The sequence below is a fragment of the Cyrtonyx montezumae genome, unplaced genomic scaffold, assembly GCF_038088225.1.
Source record: "Cyrtonyx montezumae isolate F1298 unplaced genomic scaffold, pur_monq_1.0 scaffold_10, whole genome shotgun sequence".
Classification (NCBI taxonomy): Eukaryota; Metazoa; Chordata; class Aves; order Galliformes; family Odontophoridae; genus Cyrtonyx; species Cyrtonyx montezumae.
Genome location: NW_027071826.1, coordinates 30,535,015 through 30,559,003, shown reverse-complemented (window position 1 = coordinate 30,559,003; position 23,989 = coordinate 30,535,015). Strand labels below are relative to the sequence as shown.

The following is a 23,989-nucleotide window of genomic DNA, read 5'->3' as shown; positions in this document are numbered from 1 at the left end:
AGTCGGACGTCGGCGGTTGCGCAGCATCCGTCGGGGGCGCGCGGCGTTGCTGGTCTCTCGTAGGAACAAGGCAGCCATTGCCGCCGCGGCCGGGAAGAGCGCTCTCTCTCCTCGCGGCCCGCAGCACTCAGCGCCCGGCGACGGTGAGCGGCGGCGCTCTCTCCGGGCTGGAGGAGGCGCGGGGCGGAGGGCCGCGGGCGGGCTCGGCGAGGCCGGGCCGCGCTTAGGCCGCGGGGCGCGGCCGGCCGCGGTGGGGTGGGGGAGGGGAGCTGCCGGGGAAGGCCTCGGCGGGCAGCGGGCGCTCGGGGAGCGGAGGCGCGACGCCAGCAGGCCGCGCGGCGGGGCGGGGAGGCCGATCGCGGTCAACCGAGCGTTGCGCGGAGCCGGCGGCCTACCCCACCCTCCTCCGGCCCGGCCTCGCTGCGCGGCCGCGGGCCCGGCCTCCGCCCGTGTTTTTGCACCACTACGCCGCGATCCCCCGTGTTGGCGCACACCGAGCGCGGCCTGCTGGTCTTTCTTAGGCGGCCGGCCCCATCCGGCCTTTCTCTGAGCCTCATCTGCTCCAGCCGTTGTTTTCTAGAAGCGAAGAAACGAGCGGTAGTCACGCGGTCGTTGTAATCGGGCATATCCCCGTTGTTCCTCAAACGAGTGCCGTTGCCGGAATGCCGGTCCTCGCCGTGTTTTCAGGCACGCAGTTACGGTTATGTAAGCGTGGCCTTCCCCCGCTGACCCTGTGTGGCGAGGCGCAGCTGACCCCGCCTCAGCTGCTGTGAGCTCGGCAGGGTTGCGTGGCCCTCGCGGGGGACCTTTGCCTTTGTGGCACGGAGAGCTGTCATCCCGAGCCCTGCATCCCCCACAGGTTACACTGGTCCACGTAGGTGCAGTCGGCCATGCTTTACCCCCAAGCAGAAGGCCGATGTCCTCTTTTCTGGCACAGTAAGACAAGTGAATGAGCTAATCGTCAGAAGCAGCCTCATGGGTGTTAATGTGGAATGTGAATCATGCTGACCCCAAATGCTGTACCTAGTGTCCTTCCATTGCTAACCTGATGTGTCAGCAGGATGTTCCATCTGCTTTACAGCCCAGTAAGATACAAGCTCACACTCTATTTCTTCTCCCTAGAGCTTATGTTCTTCATGATTTGTATGACAGCAAGCTCTCCAACTGAGCCAAATAATTAAAATTTTCTAGTCACAAGAACTTAAACATTTCTAAATCACGTGAACTTAAAATTTGTTCATGTGCTTTCTAGTTAATTTTTAACTATTTGAGATCAGTAAACCAATATTACAACAAGAAGGAAGCGTGCTGTCGCATCTCGAGGTCCTGAACTGGAGGTGCCTTTGTGCTGAAAAGATGATATCTTCAAGGCAAACAACAGAGCTTCCAGAGGAGATCTCAAATGATCTATCCTGGATCAGCAGTTAGTTATCAAAATCTGAATATCCAAAATTGCCCTTCTTTTTGGCATTGTTGAAATCTTGTGACAACTAAATGCTTCTTCATAACTTGAGAGACTGTTAAAAGCCGAATTGTATGGTTGGAGCAAATTGAAATAATTTTATCACTGCCGTTTATTTTTTGGACACGAATATAACTTTTATTGCAGTAGTCCTTTCAGGTGAAAGCAAGAGCTTGGGATTCTTTTATGTTGCTATCCCAATGATTGTCTCTTTTTAATTTTTTTTTGTGTGTGTGTGTGTGTGTTAAAACTACTGTTGGCCCTGTAAATTCATCTTAGAGTTTATATTAGTTTGTTTTAAAGGTCTGGAAGAAAAACCTCTCTAGTCTAGCTACTAGTGAAACCGTTATTTCAGCTGCCAGAGGACTTTGTTATATGACTGAAAAGAGCAGAGGTGAGAGTTCTGTACAGGTTCTGCTGAAAGTCAGTAAGACAGGAGTTTCTCACGTTTTTGGCTATAGAGGAGAACTAGGTTTTTAACGCAGATAATTTGAGGATAATAAAATCACATTCCATTTATCCAAGCTTTCTGAGGTGCGAACGTGATCTTAATCTATTTCAAGTTGGTTAATCTGGTAAGCAATGATGCTTTTTTTCTGTAGCATCACACTTAAGATGAGTGGCTGCCGTGTCTTTGTTGGGCACTTAAGCTCCCGTGCTCGTGAGCGCGATGTGGAGAAATTCTTCAAAGGATACGGACGCATACGAGAAATCCATCTGAAAAATGGATTTGGATTTGTGGTAAGTAATAGCTTACTTTCTCTTGCTTGAAGGCACTATCTTTGCTAGGGAATACTTGAGGGAATTGTAGTTCCAGTGGGAAATGGAAAATATTGATGTATGTTTCGAGTTGCTTTTCAGATGGTGTGATTAGTTTTCTCTCATTCAGTTGCATTTTTCCTTATTTTCTTCCAGGTTTTGCTCAAAGTCTTTGAACTGTTCTAACTGCATGAAATGCATTATGAATCAGAATGCATTCTTCTGCGGGGTTTAGATTTTATCCCTTATTTCTGAAGACTGGATATATGCTCTGTTATGGCATCGTAAAACTCAGCAAAGTCTTGACTTGGGAAGTTCTTATAGCTTCCCTTCTATTTTTGTTTGACTTCTTCGAGTTTCTTTGGTCATATCTCTAAGTGATGACTTGACACAAAAGCAAGTTAGTTAGCTAACACAAGTGTGTAATAGTTGCTTGCTTGTTGGACTTAAATAGCACAGCTTTAAGTGTTATGTGGTCAAAGGTAGGTGTGTCACCTATCACACTATCACTGTGTGTCTCTCAGACTACTACATGAAACACAAAGTTTACTAGATCTTACTTTCCTACTGCAGCTTTTAGACCTTCTGGGTCCCTAAAACTATTGTCCAAATCTTTACAGGCTGGCTGAGGATCACCCTGCTTTTTATCTCCTGATAATACAGTGCCATTCTGTGATGCTGTGTTCCAGCTGGGAAGCTTTATGCCGCCCTCATACAGTAACATGCTCTCATGCCAATCATTCTGCCAAGATCATTCCCTTGTGAGAATCTATGGGAAAAGAAAAAAAAAATTAGTCTTTGCCTACTTATGCTTCACATGAATATTACTTCTTAACTCCTACACATGCCAGTTCCTGAGTGCACCGCATTATGAGGTATTTCTTTTTGCTTACTGGCAGTCAGCTACTTGCCCCTTGAAGTCTGGAGGTAAATGGCTGCTCTGAAAGTTGAGCATGAGCTTATTCAGTCTGTCCTTGCCACGTGCTGCTGTTTCTCCATCTCTTTTCCCTATGTGTTTCTCCTCTTTTTTTTTTTTTTTGTTTTGGGTAGGGCTATTGGCTTATTCAGGGAAAAAGTCTGTTCAGCTGCTGTACATGAGTCAGCCAGCCTTCCTTTCTTCTCCAGATCTTATGTAGTGGCATTTTCTTTTCAGATCTCAATGATAAGATTGAATAATTGTCCCATAACTGTTGGAAACATTTAATTGTTTTGATGATGAGGAATATGTTTTCGTGCATCTGAAATCGGCTTTCCCCAGTGTAGCTTGTGCTCTTTGCTTTTTGTCCTGTGTACCCATGTGACTGTTTAGGTATTAGAAAACTCTGACTAGATCCCCTTTGACCTTTCTCTTCACCGGGCTGAACGTACACAACTCCCTCAACTTTTCTTCCTCTATAAGATTACCAGCTTTGGTGGCCCTTTGCTAGTCCTGCTCCAGTTTTTCTATGTATTTCTTGAACTGGAGAGATCAAAACCGGACACAGTGTTCAGGTGTGGCCGAATAAATGCCAAGTAGGGCAGAATAAGCACATCCCTTGATCTTCTAGTGCAGCCCAGGACATGATTTGTTTTTCTTGCTGTGAGGCCATGCTGCTGACTCACACTTAGCTTACTCTCCATGAGGATTCCCATGCCCTTTGCAGCAGAGCTATTGCCAAGCAGCTCAGACCCCAGCCTGTACGGCGTCTTGGGATTAGTGTCCCCCAGGTGCATGACTTTGTTTTACCTTTGTTAAAGCTTGCAATTCTTGTTGGAACAATCTTTCAGGCTATCAAGATATCTCCTTGTGGTGGTTTTTCCACTTGGCTTATCTATATCTGCTCCTGGTTCAGTGTCACCCACAATACTGGTGAGGGTGCATTCATTGCTGTCACCCAGATCATTGATAAAAACATTGAGTAGTATTCACCCTTGATATACTCTGGATGTGGTTGTTCAACTTTGTTTTGGTTATTTAAAAATCTGCATTTATAACACCTTTCATAAAAGAAAAAAGTAACTCTTGTTTAACACTGTTGAATGTTAAAAGTACAAAGCTTCTTTTAGCCACCTTGATCTGAATCATTTCTTGATCTTTGAAACCAATTATATTTGCTTTTTCTGTAGACTTCAATAGAGAATGTTTTCAAGTTTCAGGCCATAGAGCCAGTATTCAAAGCTAGTTAGATTTGCAGGCATTCAGTGCTTTAGAAACTAGCTGGAGTCAGTGGGAGATGTAGATGCTAACTACTGCTGTTCTCAAGTGATGGGCCTAAGTGATTTTCCCCAAGATAATGTCTGCATCATTTTGCAGGGTTGTGCCACACTTGGTAGTGAAGCAGATTTCAGTGCAAAATGGAGAGGAAAGTTGAAGCCAGTATTGCTTCTGAAAAGCTGTTTGTAGTTATGCAGATGCTTTCTTCAGCTTGAGAAGCTCTTTCTCTGCTGTTCGTTGCTCTTAAGCTGCAGTTCTGTGATTTTATTTTTTCCATCTATGAATTTTCTGTTGATTTAAGCGGTCTCTATCCAACTGTTCCTATTGCTTTCTTCCCTTTCTCCCCTTGTCCTAATGAGGTATTACTACAGTTGCTCAGCCACATGACAAACCTACCTGAGAAGTTGATATATTTGAAAAAATAGCAATCTTTTCAGCCCAACCTCCTGCAGCAAGTGTGCAGTTTTTCATCTGGATAGGTTTCTTGACCTAGTTTCTTGCAGAGCAGTACAAGCAGCCATGCCAAGAACCAGTGGGCTGGATAGTGGGCAGGGTCTACTCAAGCTGACTAAAGCAGCATTGCTGCCAAAAGTGAAGCAGCAAATTCCATTGCAACAGTATAGGGAATTGCACGTCACAGCTGATCTAGACCCACTGATTGCCAGTACTGAAGAAGGATTTATCTTTCTTACTCATCTTACACAAGCACCATTTTTCCAGATCACTGAGCTGAATTAGCTTAGAAGAAAATCAGAAGGGTTTTTTCTTTTTCCTAGCTTACTGTTTCTTTGCCAATTCAGTAAGAATTCTTCAGAAGGTTTTGGAAGCGTGCAGTTCTGCTTTTGGTTGCAGTTGGCTCAGCTCAAGCTGTTATATAGTACTTCCCTGCACGTAGTGCTGTGATTTTAAGCTGTATCCCTTAAAATCTCCTTGCTGATGCCCAAAAACGTATTTTAGAGACTTCTGTAATAAACCAAGTGTTTTTTACAGATCCCACAAATAGTTGTACTGAAATAGCTTTGGGAGGCAGAAGGAGTGTGCAGGGTGGAGGTAGAAGAAATGTCTGTAGATGGAAAAGTCTTGGATTTTCAGGTGTAAATGTATTAGGAGTCCAATTCCTTGTTCAAAGTTCTTGCTGCAGAAATTGAAAACTTATAAAGAAAGCATATTTTCTAGTATACTTTGAGGGGAAAATGGTTGTTTGTTTCCATGTCTTTTGTAGGAATTTGAAGACCACAGGGATGCTGATGATGCAATTTATGAACTAAATGGGAAAGAGTTGTGTGATGAGAGGTAAGCTTGACTGTTTTCCCATAGGTGTTTTGCATGTAGATATGGCACATTAGCTCGTGCCCACTCCTGTTTGTTGTGGCTCTAAGAACACCTTCCATAACTTAGCTGAAGAGGTGCATTTGAATCTGTTGACTTCAGATAATAAGTTGATGGTAATCCTCATATTGTTTGGAGTGTTGCACTTTGATTGGCAGGTAGGCAGGCAGTAGTGATTGTAAGTAGGTCGCTCCAAAAGTAATGCCTCCTATTTATTTCCATGGAAACTACAACAGATGCAAAGAGCACAATAACAAATACTGTTTAACAGAGCAATTCTCAGCCACAAAATGCTGTCATTCAGCATAGCCACTATCATTAGCTGCGTATTTTGGCCAGTGTTTAAGCAGAGCCTGCATGTCATGCTTACAGATATCTGCATTAGCAGATGGGAGGTGGCCCACTGTCACCACTGCACCACCCACCGTCTCACTGTGCTCACATCCATTGGTTGGTCTTCATAAACATTCAGCAAGTGTTGATGAGTAGCAGTGGATGCAGTTTTTCTGCGTGGAGGAATTCACTGACACACCCCTCTGCTGCCATCTGTCACAAGACAACAAAATGTAATGGAACATTGGCAGGAAGGTTCAACCTCTGCTGCCGTACCACTGACTTCTGCCTCTGATGTCATGAGATGACATCATGAAGCAGGATCATTACAGTAACTTTTGTTTTGATTGTGGAAACTGGTTTTAGGTTATTAGGTTACTAGAGCTCTTTTTGCTATCCTTTTCACTCTATGATTAATTTTGGGCTCTGTTTCAATTAAATTTGGTAAACCAACCTAAATTACAGACCTGTGACCGTTTTCATGAAAGTCTGAGGGAGATGAATGCAGCAGGAGAACAGTTCTGCCTCTTTAAAGAATGCTGATGACTGTATTAAGTATTACTTGTCAGGGCAAGACGCTTCTTGTTGGTTCACATTTGCTTCCAGTTAGGAAATATTTCAGTCAGTGTCAAATACTTAAAGTCTGTGGTTTTTTTTTGTTTGTTGTTTGTTCTGTTGTTATCATAAGGGTCACAATTGAGCATGCTCGAGCCAGAAGAGGAAGGGGGAGATTCGCACAACGGTTCAGTTATTACTCGCAGAGTGGATCGAGGTAGGTGGTCTGGACTGTTTCCTCAAGCAGAAGTAGTGAACTGCAGTGCTATTTTGTACTGGTGGGAGAAGCTAGGGATCCAGTTCTGTTTTCCTTGTGTTGCTTCATGAAAGGGGAGGTCCATTATTTCTTCCAGCTGAGGGGAATGTGCTTGTTAAAGCAGTTTAACTGGCTCATGGAGGTTCACAAACATGTTTGGAAAAGCTCCCTCTCCATGTTCTGGGCAGTGTGTTGATCTTGCTTCCCACTGTTGCGTAAATGATGTGAAGGGATAATGCTGCAGGTGAGTTGGCTGACTTAGCACTAAATCGAGGGAAATGTCAGAGCTGCTCTACTGAGGCTTCCGTCGTTAAAAGGAACTTACAGGCTAAGTCGAGTGATTGCAAAGCAGTAGATCTCCAAGGTATTTTCTGTCTAACCAAGCTGTCACATTTCCAGTTGCACGGTTATCATAATGCTTACTTTGACACAACGTACGAAAGGAACCACACTTCAGAAGCAAGACTAGGTTTTCAGATAACTAGCACATGGCAGAAGCATTTCAATACCACATTTGGTGACTGGACAGGTTCCCTGCTGAAGGAGAGCCTCTGGTCAACAGGGGATTCTGAGAAACTGATATAGCTCATATCTGGAATACCTGTAGTGGGCATAGAGTATTCATGGAAGTGTTTACTTTCAGTGAACTGAGCCAGAGGTGAATCTTGTGTCGTGTTGTAATGGATTTCGTGACGTTCATCAGATTCACATAAATTCCTCAGAAGAGCTACACTTCACATGTCTGTACTTTGTCTGAAGTAAATATGCGTGAAATAATTTACTCTGTAAAAACATTCATGACCGTGAGTAGCATTTGAAAGATTTAACTGACAAAAACCCTCCACATTTCTTTCAAGGGCAGCCAGTTACAAACCAGTGTCTGGAACATCTAATTTGCATATGCAAGTATGCTAATTAGATTATTTTTTCTTTAGTGTCCGTAACCTTGATGCGGTATAATTGATCTGAGGTCCAGGCTAAAAGTGGACTTTTAAAGTAGGAAGTGTGATTGAAGGTCGTGGGCATCTGACGTTGTAGTCATGTTCATGGTGTCAGACTGCCGATGCCAGACAGGAAGAGACTTCGGTTTGCAATAATGGAAAAATGAGACTGAGCCTGCCAGTTTTGGGACTCTGGGACCTCTGTTTAAATGCCCTGAAGATCTGGATGTTCTGAAAAAAATTGGGACACTTTGAGGTATGCACTGAAATGAAATTGCCTGTGCTTCAGTGTACGAATCAATACACACAATTTAGGATTGTGTTTTTATGGGAGGAGAAGAGAAGAACAGTTTGCTGTAAGGTCAGTGTTCTTAATTCTTAAATCTTTGTAGCAGTGTGAAGTAGTGCTGTTGTTAGAACCCCACATTACTTCTCAGAAGGCTGCTATAGGTTTGCCATAGCTCTCAGATCCCTTTGGATTCAGAACGACGAGGACTGTAGTCAGCAATGACCTGCAAGAGCAGTGTATCTCCAGATGTCTTACTGTTCTTTTCTGACTGAATATTTTTAAGCCACGTTTTTGTTTTTGAGAGGGTCCTTGGAAGTATTTCTACCCACAAAAACACAGAATATAGGTCATGGTGGCATAAATAGCTGTTGACAAGTGACTTGGCATTTAGAAGCATGAATTAAGATGCCTACCCAAATGAAACAAATTCTCTTTAAAGTACTTTCATTTTAGCAGGCGTTCGTTTCAGTATCTGTAGAAAAATGACAGCTATAGGGACTGCAATTATATAAAATTCATCATCAACATTCTTCTTATTCCCCTAGTTACAACTCTGTCCTTGTAGTGCACTCTTAGTTATGTCCTTGACTAGGGAGCATCAAATCTGCAGAGCAGCAGCAAGGGAAATACTTGACTCCGATCTCACAGCAAAGTGCAAAAGCATTTCATGTCTGAAGTTCTGAATTCCTTACACTGGAGGTTTGGTGTGTTTTCTCTCTGAACTCTTCTAGCCGCTATGGACCCCCTGTTCGTACTGAACACAGGATCATAGTTGAAAACCTTTCATCCCGTATCAGCTGGCAGGTGAGTTGTCGTCTTACCTTCTTTTCTCACAACATTTTCCTACCCTGTAAGTAACTGCTCTCAGCTGAAATTTTTATTAAAGCCATCATAAATATTTATCATGAATAAAAAGTAGACCAAAAAGTCAGCGATAAAATCATTATTCAGACACTTAAATGAGTCTTTAGTTTCATAGCTGTGTAAATAGTTCAGGAAATAGGTTTTTATAGTTGAGGATCTATTTGTGCTTATTGTATTTGCCAACTGATAAAACTTCAAAAGACTGTAGAATTTTCTGAATTACTGAAGAATGACACCTGTGGTCTTCTGTTTTACAAAATATCTCTGTGATGTGATGCACAATGGAGAAGTTAGCTTACAGAAGTGAACGAACAAGTGCAGTTAGGTCTTGTACGTTATTAACCTTTGTATTCTCTGAGTAAATGGACCTAAGTAACGAACTGACAAGCATGGTAGAAAGTGTTGAATGGTCCAAGACTTGGTCTTGCAGGGGAGTCCATAAGAGGAGGCTGCTTTGTTGCCTGGAGCTCTGCTCATGTGTTCCATGAGAGCCTGGGTACAGATCAGTGGCAAAACTAGGTTTGTTTTTCTGCATGATAGGTTCAGAAAGTTTGTATGTAGCAAATAACTGAAAAACCAACTTTTGAGTTGATGCAATAAGTAAGTGGATTTCATATAAGTTACTTCTGGGTATTGGGTGCAATTATGCTTTTGAGTTTTTATTAAACAAACAAACAGAACAATGTTTGGAAATGATAGTAGGGACAAGAGGACTAAGCTAGAATAGAATGTTAGAGAGTAAATCCTACGATGCAGTTAAGTTTATAACTTGGAAAAGTAATGAACAATTTTGCAACATTTACTTGCAAATATTTATAATGGCTTTATATGTACTTACTGTTTTAGACTTGAGCTCACCCAGTACAAATTTCATAGTAATGAATCTGTAGGATTCCAAGTAAATGTTTTAATGACAGTTTTATGTATACGTATGTTACCATAAGAGACTTTACTTCTTGATAACTTGCTTAGAGGCTGTTTGAACCTAAAATGCTTATGCCTCATTTTGTTTTGAAGCTTTACTGCTTTCCTACTGACTTTAGCCTTTTAACTTCTTTTAGCTATGCTACTTACACAACAGATTCAGATATGTAATACATTAACAGTCGGGGCATTATTATTCCTTTCTAATCTCTGAGCTTCTAGCAGCCACAGTTGATATGAAACCAGGCTTTAAAACTTAAGTGCATCTTTTCATCCTTGGTGTGTGCAGATCTCTGTGCTTTGAGATCTTCTGTCTCCTTTAAAAATTACTGTGTTGAGGAGATATTAAAAAACAGCAAAACACCACCACAAAAAACAGCTTCAGATCAGCATCTCTACACTGTTGACTGTCTTGGCAATAGATAATTTCATTTGTAATAGAGAGTTTTGTCAGAATTCTCCTTATTTTAGTAAATGCATTTCTGCACTTTCAGAGCTTTCCTATGGCTCTCATTAGTTTTTGTGTATCTGTGTATTTTCAGGCAGTTGGGAAAATTAGATCTGTGCTACATAAGGATGTAATTTTAATATGTGCACTTCCTATTTATGGTTGTCCTATATTTATTTTCTTTTGATGCAAAGGACAACAGGGTATTCTTGTGCTGTTTAAGGTGAACCAGAACTGTAAACTTTAGGATAAAATTAGGCCGTTCCATTTTTGTTTTCTGTTGTTGTTAACTAAAACTAAATAACTTTAAGATATTCCCCTAATAATACCAGATATTCTGTGGATCTTGCACACTAATCTCTTCTGAGTAGCAAATGTGGCATCTTAATCATGTTGACATTGCTATCACAGGTGAGAATTCGTGGTGATGCTCTTTGGGCTCAAGATGCTGAGGTTGGGGTATTACTTCTAATGCTGCTGTGGGTTCACTTTTCATTTGCTATTGAAACAAAGTTTCTTTGTTTTAAGCACATGTGAAACAAGGGAAATACCTGCTAGCTTGCTTGTGCCAGTTTTTAAAATTGAACTACTGAATTCTAATGAGAAAGATGAGCTAAAACTAAGCCTTCTTATATCCTGTGGCAAATATTCTAAAGTTTTCCTTGGCTTTTTGTTTTGTAGTCTTTTCTTCCTCGAGCGTATTTCTAACCAAGTGTGTTTTGAACCTCTTCTAACAACCTTGATTTGGTTAACCCTCTTTTTTCTTGTGTGGAGAAGAAAGAACCAGAGATTTGGGGGTTTTCTAGTGGCTGGAATTAGGGTTTGGCCTGTTCTGAATTTTCCTTTTGGTTCCTATGACACTCCTGTTTTTTGGCGATCTAGATCTTGGTTTGCCTGGGTTTGATCTCGATTGGCTAGCACAGATCATCCTCGGGTTCTTTAGCCACTTCTGGAGACTATGTCCAGTGCTGTCAGGGCCTCTGGTACCTCCGTGAAGCATATTGCTATGAGCCATCAGTCTGCCTTTCTCATGTAAGAGAGTTCCTCTTGGCCAGCTAGGTATTGGACAAACAACTCTTTGCTTAAGGTACCTTCTTATGTCATCTGCCACTTGTGGCGTGCTGCGGTAAGTAGTCTGGGGCCGTAAAATGCCAGATACAGTTTGGCAACAGTACTGTTTTAAGTTATACAAATGTTTTAGATGTTTAGTGACCTTTTATTTTTGTACTTTACGCTACTGTGGAGCAACTAATGTCATAGTGCCTGCAAATTTTAGCCACTGTTAAGTACAAGGGTATCTACTGACACGACACTGTAGTGTGACAGAGTATAAGAGTGAAATCTAAGGAAAGAAATCCCCTTGAAAAATCACTATTTGTATACTAGTTAAACCTATTTGTATTTAATTTTACTGTGAAGTTGGGGGAGGAGAGCATATAGAATGAATTTGTTTAAGTGTATTACATTGTCATTTAACTGGGCCACTCATCCTCAGAGTGAAAATGTGCATTTAATGCTGTCTTGCTTCTTGTCTGGTGTGGTTCTAGATACAGTGTCTATGTTAGTGTTCTAAATATTGCACTGTCTCCCTAACAACTCTTCTTGTGACGTAGGATTATTTTAAAAGCAGTATTTTATTCAGCGTAATTGTGAGCGAGGGATTCTTTCAGTACATAGCTGCTGTTACCTAGATTCAGTTTCAGAAACTGGTTTTTCTAATATATGTAGAGAGCAAGTAAAGCATTATGCAGTCTTCAAGGAGAAAGTTCTAAGAGGATGTTGTCTGTTGCTATCTGACTTTTGTGTCCTCTTTAAAGCTGAAATGTTAACTTTTACTGCAGGACTTGAAAGATGTCATGAGAAAGGCAGGGGAGGTCACCTATGTGGATGCACACAGAAACAACAGGAATGAAGGGTAAGCTCACGTTTGTCTATAAATGTATGCAGTAACGTTAAGATGTTGAAAGCAAGATCATTATTCCTGTAATCCAAAAACAAACAACATGTTGATACATAGTCTGACTTAAATTGGCTGAAGTTTCTCCAGTTAAAAATAATTAACCTGTCAGTAAATAGGAGCTCAGAAGTAGTATTGAACTTCTCTCTTGAGAATGAAGCCAATGTCAGAACAGAAGGAGAAGGCAGAAGAGTCAGCCGCTGGGTTTTGCAGTCTTAGCTGCTTATGTATAATCATTCATGAACTAATTCTGATTTCTCAGGCAAAAATATCAACCAATCTTTTGCACTGTTTCATTGGGCAGGATTGTGAGAAGTGAACATAACCAAGGAAAAGTGATGAAAAACAGAGGGGATTCTTTTTATTCACTGTTAAAAATCTAAGTAGGGCAACAGGCTTTGCAAGTTTTTGTTCCTTGGACAGCTTTAAAATGCAGTTTAGTGGAGGACTGAAAGGTATTTCCACAGTTGATGCAAGTTTCGTTAGCTTCTGTGGTTTTTATCACATCACTGCAGAAGAGATTTACAGTAGTGGCCACGAAAGGTATGAATGGCTATGGACTGTCAGGGTCCTATTTCTCTGTCATAAGTTAAAACATAGATTAGAGTAGATCAAACATCAAGCTGTGAATCAGCAGATTTTAAAAAGCCTTAAATGTATTCTCCTTGCTTTTTTGGTTGCTTTGTAACTTTTTTTTTCTTCCTTTATGGTTTGCAGGGTTGTGGAATTTGCATCTTACAGTGATATGAAGAGTGCACTGGAAAAATTGGATGGCACTGAGCTGAATGGACGCAGAATTAAACTGATTGAGGATCACAGAAGGCATAGGTATGTTGCCTGACTTGTCAAAGTTCTGCTGAGGGCATGGATTTGGGTTATTTAATGCCAAAGTTTCATTATCTAATTCTTTGGCCCCAAGCTAGATAGCACAGCAAAGAGCCACTTTCCAGCAGTGTAAATAGATTTATGTAAGAGCTGACTCACTGAAGATAGGGTGTATAGAATACTTGAGTACTTGAGGATGAGGGTAAGAATTTTTAAAAATAAAATATAACAATAAAAAGATTAGAAGCTCTGAATTTAGTTATTAAAATCTTTTTTATTTATTAGAAAGCTGCTTCACAGACCTGTGAAATGCTTCTCATCAAAAATAAAAATAGATTAGCTGCATCTCTTTTAATTAAGTCTTTTCAAAATAAATACCACAGATAGGAATTTTCATTTCCTTGCTTTTGTTGATAAATGGCTAAAAATTGTTTGTCTACTCCAGGAGAGGCAGAGGGTAGAAAGGGAGGAAGGCAGGCACTTCTCATTAGGCAGTTCTATTTAGTCAGGGGAGCAGAGCACGTTAAGACCAGCAGTTTCTGCTGTCCTTGGCCTAAGAAGATATTGTTTGACAGAACATAACATAAACTGTTCTCTGAAGTGTCTGCATGCGGTGCGTAGTGAGTGCAGATGTGCAGCTGGAAGTGCTGTGTGTACAGAGCAGTAGAGAATGAAACTGGATTTTGAGTACTTTAAACTTAGCAGGAGATTAGACTACAGTTTTTAATTGTTTCTCCAGAAGCAGATCCCGATCGAGGAGTTACTCAAGGTCTCGCAGCAAGTCCAAGTCTACGGGATCGTCGAGGTCTTACAGCCGGTCCAGGTCCAGGTCCAGATCAAGGTCCAGGTCCAGGTCTAGGTCCAGGTCTCGCTCTCGCTCTCGGTCCCGCTCTCGGTCTCGCTCTCGCAGCCGTACGCCTAAAAAGAGCTACTCCCAGAAGAGTCACCGCTCCAGCTTGCCAGCTTCTTCCCCATCTCCCTCTTCTTCTAAAAGAAAATCTCGTTCTAGGTCGAGCTCTGCTCACAGCCGTAGTTAACCTGCTCTGAGAGATGTATTAATACATTTAATTTGATTCAAGTTTCTTGAAGACTTGAGACAAATTACACGTGAGAACTGGGAGGGGGAAGAGTTAACATGATGAAAAGGTAACCTCCTTTTACATTGCCAAAGTGCCTGTCATCAAATAGGCCGTCTCTGTGAGGAGGGGCTGACAGCTTTCTCCTTTCAGTGAAGTCTGGAGTGGGAAGTCTTTTTTGTTGTTTATTTTTCCTGCTATTAGTAAACGTTTCTATAATAGATATATTACGTACACATAATGCTGAGGTAATGGGATGAGACAATACGCTGCTTTCGCCCTCTCCTGCCCCCAGATTCCCCTCCACCTTCAAGGCCTTTGACTTCCAAAATAGTATGTTATCTTTTGTCCTTGATACGGAGTCCAAGAAAAGGAAGTATAGATTTTATTCCCTAAAGTTCTGTGGCTACTTTTCTGTGCGAGTATGAATGGACCAGCTGAATTTAGTTTAGAGTTCACTTTTTTTCCCCGTTGCTTGGCTTAAGAGGCTGTTTTAAGTTCCAGCTTTAAATGACCTTGGTAATATGCTTAATTTGCAACAGACTTTCAGGAACACACCTTGGCCAGTTGAATATTGTACATTTGGCTAGTGAATCAGTACGATGTTAAGCAGTGATTCAAGCTGGATTTTCCTGTTAAAATGAGTCATACCATCCAGCTGTCAGGATTATTGCAAGTCCATTATACTAATTTTCCAGTAATCCACTAGTACGTGATATTGTGTGTAGAGGCCTTATTTGACAGGTGACTCCATAAAACTGCACAGAAATGTCAATATGCATGTCCATGTTTTTAATGTTTATAAAAGTGGCATAGTTTTCATACCGAGAAGTATGATGCTGAGTATTGTGTGTATGACTAGCAATAGTCTTGATGGAACAGGAAGTTATTTTAGTAACGGACAGCAGCAAAAAATCCCAGGTAAAGCATAGTCAGTTGTGGCAGCAAAAGTTAATCATGTTTAAGGGTAAGGAGGATAATTTCTTTAAATCTCCTGAATGCACAGTTGTTTTGATTAGTAGAAATTTCCACTGCAAATACTGTTTGTTCTTATAATTTGGAATAAGATTTTTTTAACTTCTGGATTGTTAAAGAAGGGAAACGTTTTTGGAAAAAATATGTGTAAATTAAACTCAAAAGTCTTACGTGTGTTGAAATGTACCAATCCTAGTAAAATAAAAACCTTTTTCTGGCTTACATTACAATGTTGTGTAGTGCTGTTACTTGGTAGCAGTCTTGGACCCCTGATCACAAGGAAACTTCTTGGAAGAACAAACAAGTGAAATGTTGACTAGAACACACTTAACCACATGTAAGTAATCAGATCTTCAGCTGGGAAGGATTTTATTGTTGTGACCATCGGTGGCACAGAAATTTCTTTGAATTGATGGCAAATAATAGTTATCTCTGCTGTCCTTGCAGATGTGTTTGTGTGGATGCCCTTGTCCACCGATTCAGCAGAAGGACCAGCAGCCAGACATGCAAAAGGTAATGGAGTTTTCCTCTAAGTAGATCTATTTGGAATATTTGAAACATAGTTCCAGGAATTCTTATATTACCCATGCTGCATTTCTTTTATCTAAGGCTTCAAGACAGACATTTTTACTATAGCAAGCCACTCCTCGTCAAGTTTGCATGTTCTGCCATCTTTTTATCTGAATATGCTAACACTTCAGAAAATCAGAAAGAACAAATAGAAATTACTTTGCAAAGGAATTTCACAGTGTCACTCTTGGGAAAGCTGGGATGTGCTCACTTGTCTTTATGTGTCAGTGTTGCTTGCTTTGCTAAGTTTGTTTCCTTACCAAAAACCTTCCAGAATGTCCATTGCCCAGCCTAGGACCTTTGAGATTGGCAAGCACGGTACGAGAGACCTTGAGTGCTTCTGACTACAGTGTGGTTACCTTGCATGTAGCATAGTGCAGAGACTGTGAATGTTACTGTTGATTTTTTTTTATTCTTTATTGTACATCATCATTCAGCTTCCATCGTGTTCTGTAGATTCTCTCAGCAGTGACAATAGTTATAGAATATAGACCAAATAATGCCCCTACCTCCTTCTGACTCCCCCTCTTCATATACCTTGGTGTTACACGCAAGTTCATGATTCTTTGATTGCAACAAGGATTGCATCTTATTTCTGAGCCTAAAGCCTGGTCTACCCATAGATTTGAAGTGCTGTGTATACTGATAAAAGTCATTTGCTTTTGAAACTTAAAATTTTAAGTTGTATGGTTGAAGTGATAGTGGTTTGTAGGTAGGAAAAGCAGAGCAAGTGGTGGTGGTCAAGGACACTGTTCTGTGGTTGGAAATCAAGCGGGCAGGCGCAGGCTGGGAAGGTGCCTGCAGAGAAGGCCAGAATCCCTCACTGAACTGATTGGTCTGACTTGTGCCATCTGTTGGCTGAACTTGCTACCACTGCTTGTGGAGTCATGGAACAGGCTTGGGAGGGTTTTGGTTTGTCTGAGAAGAGAAAAAAAATTTTGTGTAAAAACTGATGTGAAATAGAAGTGCGCTTCAGAGTACCGAGAAGTGTACAAGATAAGTTACCAGTCGTCTTCACTTAAGTGTGTTTGCCATCTTTTCCCACCTCTTGGAGGTTATATGGTTTGTATTGCCCTAAATTCTCCACCTCTTTTTAAGATGCTGCTCTTGGTTCTCAGCAGAACTTCTTACCCATCAGTTTCCTAACAGCTGTTTGTGGCCCTACACATCTAGACAAAGCTGGGCTTGGTTTAGGGCCAGCAGAGTGTTTGCAGTCAGCAGTGGAGGCAGGGGTAGGTAGCATATTCTTAGTACTGCTAGTAGTAGTTGTGCTGGCAACAGATGCCATCGTCATTGCCAGCCTCACCTCTTCAGCTCTTAACTTTCTCTTGCAGAAGGACATTTGCCATTCATGTTATGAGCCAGAACACACAAGGACTTCAGGCTTTTTAATGTGTTATTTTTATTAGTATTATTTTATTTTTAATATCATAGGTGGCATCTATTTCTCAGTGAATTCTACAGTGGTTGGGTGTTTTCGTGTTTATTTTTAAATAAATACAACTTTTGCATCCCTTAGGAGGTTTAACAGCCCCAGGGAGCAACCCCTTTCAAAAAGAGCAGCTGAAAGCAAGGCTAACTTATGCAGAGACACAAACTGAGCTGTGAGACCTCAGCCCCAGGTGGCCTGGCAGCAGTGGGCATCGCCCACATGGGCTGTGAAGCAGCCTGGAGCTGGGGAGTGTTTGGACTGAGGCTGACTCAGACTTTTCCAGTTTAAGTAGCCATCTCTCAGGTCTGGTTTGAATGGGAGCTGTGGTGCTGGGAATCTGCCTGACAGATCATGGGACTTAGTGCAGTTCAGCAGTCAGGGTTGGCACTGACATGCCTAGTAAAGTTGCACACAGGTAGGGTGCTCTGCATGTTAGCTAACGGTGGGGATGCAGCAGGTGCACTGACTCTGCATTTGGAGCCATTCCAGGCTTGCACAGAGAACCACAAGGAAAGGGCTTGGCCTACCAGGCTGGGGGCTTGGGTTAAAACACCAAATAACACGCTATAGTGGAATACTAGGTAGTGACAGCCCTGTAGGTCTGGGTAGTCTGAAGATGTACTGAGGATGATCAATGCTCTTGATGTACTGTGTGCCTACATGTGAGTGAGTGCCAAAGGAGAGGGGAGAGTGTAAGGTAAGAACCGCTCTTTAAGATCAACAAAGGGCTTAAAATAAAGAGTTAAATTGAGATTAAATGATGCTCTGGTGTGGTGTAGTGGCAGTTTCCCATAACCAGGGTTGAATCTCTTTCCCCATCTTAGAAAACCCATGTGCTGTGAGGGTATTCAGCAGTGACAGGATGTGCTAGAAAGATACGCATCAGTGTGCCTGGAGTAGGTGCTTCAGACCAGGAATTGCTCTCAGTGTATTAGAGTGTGTGTGTACATGAGATGCATCACTGGAGACTCTGAGATCAGACCCAGGGGAACCCTACATGCATGCTTATTTTCTTTTGCCCAACAGCTAGCACTCAGCAGTTCTAAGGCAGCTGATTGCTCCTTGTGTTTCAGAGGTCTTTAGATACTACTTTGTGGCTGGCATGGGTAAGATGTTGGTCGTGCTTTTAATGGTGTAAGCACCTGTCAGTCTAGCTAAAGGTGTTAAAATCTGCAGATGCTTCTGTAGCCTTAGTATGGAGTTGCAGATGCCTGTGGGCCAGAGGAGGCAGTGCTTGCAGGAGCCAAATGTATCCTTCCAGACTGCATTGCAGACATGCCCATCTCACCTGGGACAGTCCCAGCATGGCAGCAGGCGGTGCTTTAGGAATGTCCACATCTCTGATGGCCCTCGCTGAGGACTGCTGTGCCATGGACAGGGCTCTGCTCACAGGAGGCCGCAGGGCCTCGGCCCCTCTGCTGGCAGTGCAGCAGCCATTTGCAGCAAGCAGCACGGCCCCTTCGCTGCTGGAAGCTCGCTGGGACCCACCAGATGGTGCTGTAACACTGCCTCAAGCAAAGGCCCTTTCTGGAGGAAACACAAAACCCATCTTAAAATAGCCTTGGTGACCTAAACCATCACTTTTGTGGAAAAAAAATATATTTGTATACCGAAAATACATAGCAGCACCCCTGCCTAGAGAACTGGAAACTCTGCCTTCCTCCCTCCGTGTGGTTTCCGGCATGCTCACCTGCTGGGGGCGGAAGGAAGAGGAGGGGAGCAGGGCCTCAGTGCTGAGCTGAGGTGCGTGTTGCTCACGTGGGATCTGTGGCAGCCCCTGCGTGCCCGTTCCATCCCTCTGCCGTGAGGGCCCACGGGGTGACCCGTTTGTCACCCAGCTCCTCAGCAGCTCCTGAAGGATGCAGACACAGATCACAGCAGGCACCAGTGACCGATGGTGGGAAGAAGCGAGGGGGACATTGAAGTAAGATCCAGATATACTGAATTACAACGGTAAAAACCACAAACCAGCCAACCAGGAAACCTTCACAGGCTGTTCTTGAGAGTGGTTGCTGAGGCTCAGAAGTAGCAAGAGCTTGCAAATGCTCCTCTTCTGAACCAGAGAACTGCTGAGGAGCCAGCCACCGGCACCTTCCTCACCCCCACAGACACGTGTGCCTGCAGGAGCTGCCCAGCAGTGGGGCTGGCAGCCCCCTGCCGTGGTCCTGTGTCCAACCGGCGGCAGTGGTACTCAGTGGTGCCACTCTTTTCAAGCACGCTGGTGACAAAGAAGCTTCAGGCAGTCGCTTCTGGCTTGGTCTGGTGAAAATGTCTCTGGGTGTGTCTTCTGAGCTGATGGCTTTCTGCTTTGTTTTACATCCCTTGCCCAAAGTAGCCCTCTCACAGCAGGACAGCCATTCCCTGGAGGCTGCCTTACAGGCTGCCCAGGGGTTCTGTCACCAGGTGTGCCTTTCCTGTTCCACCCTTTCCAAACAACCTCCCTGGGGCTGCCTTTCTGCATACCAGAACCAGAACTGTGTGCTCATGCCAGCCTCTGCCCGCCTCAGGGCTCCAGGGAGGCTGTACCCTCAGGCCCAGCAAAGAGGCCCAGGCTTTCCCTCCTCCTCTGCCCTTCTATAGCATGAGACCCCTGCTGGCTCTCTCCATTCACCCCTGTGCAGAACTGGGGACAGCAGAGTGGCTCCCCTTCGAGACCAAATACTGCTGCCTAAGAGCATGAGGCTGTAGCAGCCAGAGAGCAAGCGCCTGGAGGAGAGGGCTGGCACCCAGGCCACCTGAGCTTGGCTCCTGCCATCTGACAGCATGGTGGTGAGCTGTTGGATCATTTTTTGGTCCTGAGAATGTGGGCTCGTCTCATCCTGTTTGTCCTTATCAGGACACCAGGGTACCTGCTGGGCTGAAGAGCAGGGAAGAACAAGGTAGATGAGCTGCCAATTGCTCTGCATTCCCAGGGATTTTTTTTTCTCAGGATCTGGAAAACTTTGGGCAAATGCGTGGGGCGTTCTTAACAGTCTGCTTCATTGATGCTAACAGACATCACTGCCTTTTCCTCAGCCCAACAGTCTGCCCATTTTGAGCTCTGTCCTGTGCCACTTCTCGCAGACACGCTGGCAGAACTGCAGCAGTGCTGCTCTGATGGCGCACTGATGGCATGCTGCCACCTTCCATGGGCCATCATCTGACACCTGTGTGGTGTCACTGCCTGCTCACAGACATCGGCCCCTTCGCATCCCCTCCTTTGCATCGCTCGCTTGTTTTCCTGCTTATTCCCAGAAGCAGGTTTATGCCATTTTCAGGTCCTTATTCTCCCGGAACAAGTGCCAAAACTGAAAGCAAATACTTGGGAATGTTGTCCTGGAGGTATTGAGAGAAACACTTTCCATCATTTCATTTACTGAAAAAAACACTCCGCTGTGGAAAGCTTTTCTTGTCTTCGGCACCTCTGGAACTTCCAGTGTCTTTTTGGGGCAAGACTTTTGCCGGGGCCCGCCCCGCTTCTCACTTGCAACCAAAGCACACAAAAAGAGCGAAGAAAGCAGAGGAAGTGGCCGCTGCCGTCCGGCGCGAGGGATCTGCCCAAGCTTCAAAGCCCTGCACGGGCAGGAAGGGCTGCAGGGCGATGCCGAGTGTGGGGCGAGGAAATGGCGGGGCCGATGGGACGCGAAAGCTGCGAGCGTGTCAAAGGCAGGACGGAAGTGTTGTAGGGGGCAGCCCTATTTTTAGCCGCCTCTTGCAGAACTTTGCTAGTGCTCACTGTAGTAGAAGAGCCGCTTCCCCTTTCCTTGATGTAAGTGGAGCCGATGGCGTTCGGGTCTGTTTTTATTTGTCCGCTCACGCAATAGCGCTGACTGTAAGGTCCCTTGAGCACTGCTGACTCAAAAACACCCGTGGTCACAGAGTCCTGGGCAAGGAGAACAGAAAGCATCTGGCACTTCCCTATCTCCATTTCAGGACTGTGAGAGGTAGAACCCGAAGCTGAGGCTGCAGAGCGTGACTCTTAGTCACATCGACAGGGGATTTTGCAGTTGGTGGGTGCAGGTTGCAAGGCAGGCAGCCTGCAAGCAGATTTGCTTTGCAAAGCATTGGAGTGGGGTTCCTTTATTTCCAGGCCTGCACAGCACAGTGCTGCCCTGCAGCCTGCTGGGCCGACCCGCAGGGGAGCGGGGTTTAGCACAAGCAGGCAGGGAGCACCAGCCCTGCACCTGCCTCCTGTTAACGTTCACAGCAACTGGCTCCTGCTCAAGGCAGGGTCCAGGCCGGATCCCACCGAGCTTGGCCCAGCTTGGCTGGTGCTGTTCTGCTCAGGGATAGGGTAGAAGGACAGAGTTGGAGACCCATAGAGCCAGCGCTCCCAGCATCTCATCCCCACAGTGGATACATGGATTGTCTATCTGCAGAGCTCATTCTTAAGCTGGACCAATTATGGCAGAATTATTAAATGAGAGGTCACAGTATCACAGAATGGCTTAGATTGGAGGGGACCTTACAGATCATCTAGTTCCAGCCCCCTGTCGTGGGCAGGGATGTGGATGGAGAAGTGCTTTGCACTGTAACAATTTCATTTAGAAGTGAGAAATCCTTCATATGGAGGTAGTGGGAGGAGGAGGTTATTGACAATGCCACTCCTGTCCCAAGGAATGTGCTGGAAAGTTGCTTTGGCCTCTAGATGGCAGCGCTATTACTCACACGTCAGGAAACTGGAAATACAGAAACGCTTTCCTTTTAAAAGCCGGACTCAAGGGCAGGCCTGAAGCTTGGGCAGCTCACACCAAAAGCTGCCGCCACTCAGCATTACAGTGGAACCCATCCGGGCTTGTTTTTTGTTCCCCGTCGCCTTGCTCAAAAAGAGGAGTATGATCTTGCTTCCCTCTGGACTCTGCTCTTGGTAATGGGCCGGGAGCTGCCACTGGGGATTTGTCCTGACCCTACTGAAGTCAGTCGGAGCTGCGGTGCTCGGCCCGGTCCTCTCAGCCGCACGCATCCGTGTGTGCCTCGGCCCGGGTACCACGAGGGTCCGTGCTGTGCTGTGGCGTGTGACCCGTGGGATGCGGCGAGGCAAGCTTCCACGCAGCCAGAGCCGCGCTCTGCCAGAGCTATTTGTATAGTAAATTGCTGTATTGTTTCAATTAAAAAAACGCAGCCAGGCATTTAATGGCTCCCATCTGCAGCCACTCTGAGTAATTCACTTCCCACTTTAAGGTTTGAATTCTTCTCTTTTAGTCGTGGGGACAAAAAGGGAGAGTTAATGTCCCTAATGTTGATAGATCTATCTTCGTGCTCTCTACTTTCAATGAGGTTAACCAGGCTTTTGAGGGAGAAGAGTCATAAATATTTCCTTGTGTGAGCAGAGATGCTGGCACCGGGAATCATGGGAATCCATCTCAGCCAGCTATTAACAGACTGTTAACAGACTGTCTTTCTAATTGACTTGAACATTACTTACTTGACCCCATTTCAGTATTTCCTGAGAGCTCATAGTCTTTACCTTTTCCATCCTGGTAATACCCTGGGAGCTAACTGCAGTGGAACCAGATTCCAAAGGTGTTGGGACCTTAGAGGCAGGGCCTGGGGCTTACACATCTGACCTGCGTGCTGAAATCCAAAGCAGTCAGGGCTACTGCCCCTCTCAAATCTCTGGCATCTTTAAGACCTCAACACCTACAGTACCTCTCCTTGTGGGAAGCGTGTGCACACAGAATGCAGACGACATCCGCAAGGCACAGAAATGTGGCGTTCTTTTTAATTGGTTGTTCAGGGAGGCAGTAATAATCCAGGAAGGATGTCCTCTTGGGGCCCTTAGTGAATAGCCATCCTGCAAGCTGGATGCTCCCCCAGTGCTCGTGCGCTGAGCTGCAGCAGCTTGCAGCAGGTCGGATCACTTGGCCAGGAGCACACTGCTCAGACTGTGGGCAGCTGTCAGATCACGGAGCTGTCAGAGCAGCAGTACGGCCTTCGTGGTGCCGAGAAAGAGCAGAAGGGAAAAGAAATGTTTAAGAAAAGGGGGAAGCAGCTCTTAAAACAGTTGTTAGGTTGGTTTTTGCGTGTGTGTGTGTGATTTTTGGGGGGAGGAGGGGGGACTGGGTTGATTTTTTTTTTGGTGCTTTAATAAAGTAGAAGAAAATTTATAAGAAATTTATGTTCTGATTTGAATCCTACCGATGCTCATGGGAATCCCTTTAGTGAATATTGGACCGAGTCCAAGAAAAGCAGGCCATTATTCCCCTCACTTCTATTTATCCATAACTGCGTCCTTCTGCATGCAGTCTTGTTAGATTTTGCCAGTAGATTTAGTCTGAGCCTCATCAGCAGGGGACCTGGATAAGAAACTGTGGTCAGCTGCCTCTCAGCTTCGAGCCAGTCTTCCTAAAAGAGCAGCGGTAACTTAGGATGCCACGAGTGCATGACAACGCAGCTGCAACCTTGACCTGTTAGGATCTCAGTCACCCAGCAGAGAGGTATGTGACTTCACTCTGTCATGCACTAGGCTGCTCTGCCAGCTGGATGATTTAAGCACACCAAAACCAGAACAGGTCAATAAAATGGTTTCTGGGTGAACAGTTCAGTGAAAATATCTGTGATTGGTTGTGGTAAAAAAATGCAAATTAAAAACCCTTTGGGATATACAAAAGAAAGACCAGAAAATTGCCACGTTGCCAGGACCAGAAGAAAGCCAGGCACTTGGAAGCTGCCCCTGGAGGAGGCGCTGAAGAAACGTGAAGATGTGGTGCTAAGGAAGATGGTTTAGTGGGCAACATTGGTGGATGGTTGGATTGGATGATCTTAGTGTTTTTTTCCAGCCATAACGATTCCATGACTCTAAGCAACCTGGGAGGATGGAG

The 23,989-nt window shown here is 44.3% G+C and overlaps 1 protein-coding gene across 3 annotated transcripts; it reads left to right on the top strand.

Moving 5' to 3' along the window:
* Window position 1: 1 nt before the first annotated feature.
* On the top strand, window positions 2–15,417 carry LOC136060301 (serine/arginine-rich splicing factor 5-like). 3 transcript variants are annotated; one of them, XM_065754701.1, is made up of 9 exons: window positions 4–143; window positions 581–705; window positions 2,065–2,203; window positions 5,638–5,708; window positions 6,766–6,849; window positions 8,850–8,922; window positions 12,196–12,269; window positions 13,029–13,139; window positions 13,876–15,417. In XM_065754701.1, exons 3-9 carry the CDS (start codon window positions 2,078–2,080, stop codon window positions 14,171–14,173), a joined length of 837 nt encoding a protein of 278 aa, XP_065610773.1. In that variant the 5' UTR covers window positions 4–143; window positions 581–705; window positions 2,065–2,077; the 3' UTR covers window positions 14,174–15,417. The 3 variants fall into 3 exon arrangements, with proteins under 3 accessions (XP_065610774.1, XP_065610773.1, XP_065610772.1); XM_065754700.1 differs by lacking the exon at window positions 581–705; XM_065754702.1 differs by lacking the exons at window positions 581–705; window positions 12,196–12,269; window positions 13,029–13,139; window positions 13,876–15,417 and adding an exon at window positions 11,237–11,480 and having other exon boundaries at window positions 2–143.
* The last annotated feature ends 8,572 nt before the right edge of the window (window positions 15,418–23,989 follow it).

Coding starts and splice junctions, on each gene's coding strand:
- LOC136060301 (XM_065754700.1), top strand. CDS start 2,078: ATGAGTGGCTGCCGTGTCTTTGTTGGGCACTTAAGCTCCCGTGCTCGT. Junction 5,709..6,765: donor AAAGAGTTGTGTGATGAGAG/GTAAGCTTGACT, acceptor TGTTATCATAAG/GGTCACAATTGAGCATGCTC. Junction 8,923..12,195: donor CATCCCGTATCAGCTGGCAG/GTGAGTTGTCGT, acceptor CTTTTACTGCAG/GACTTGAAAGATGTCATGAG.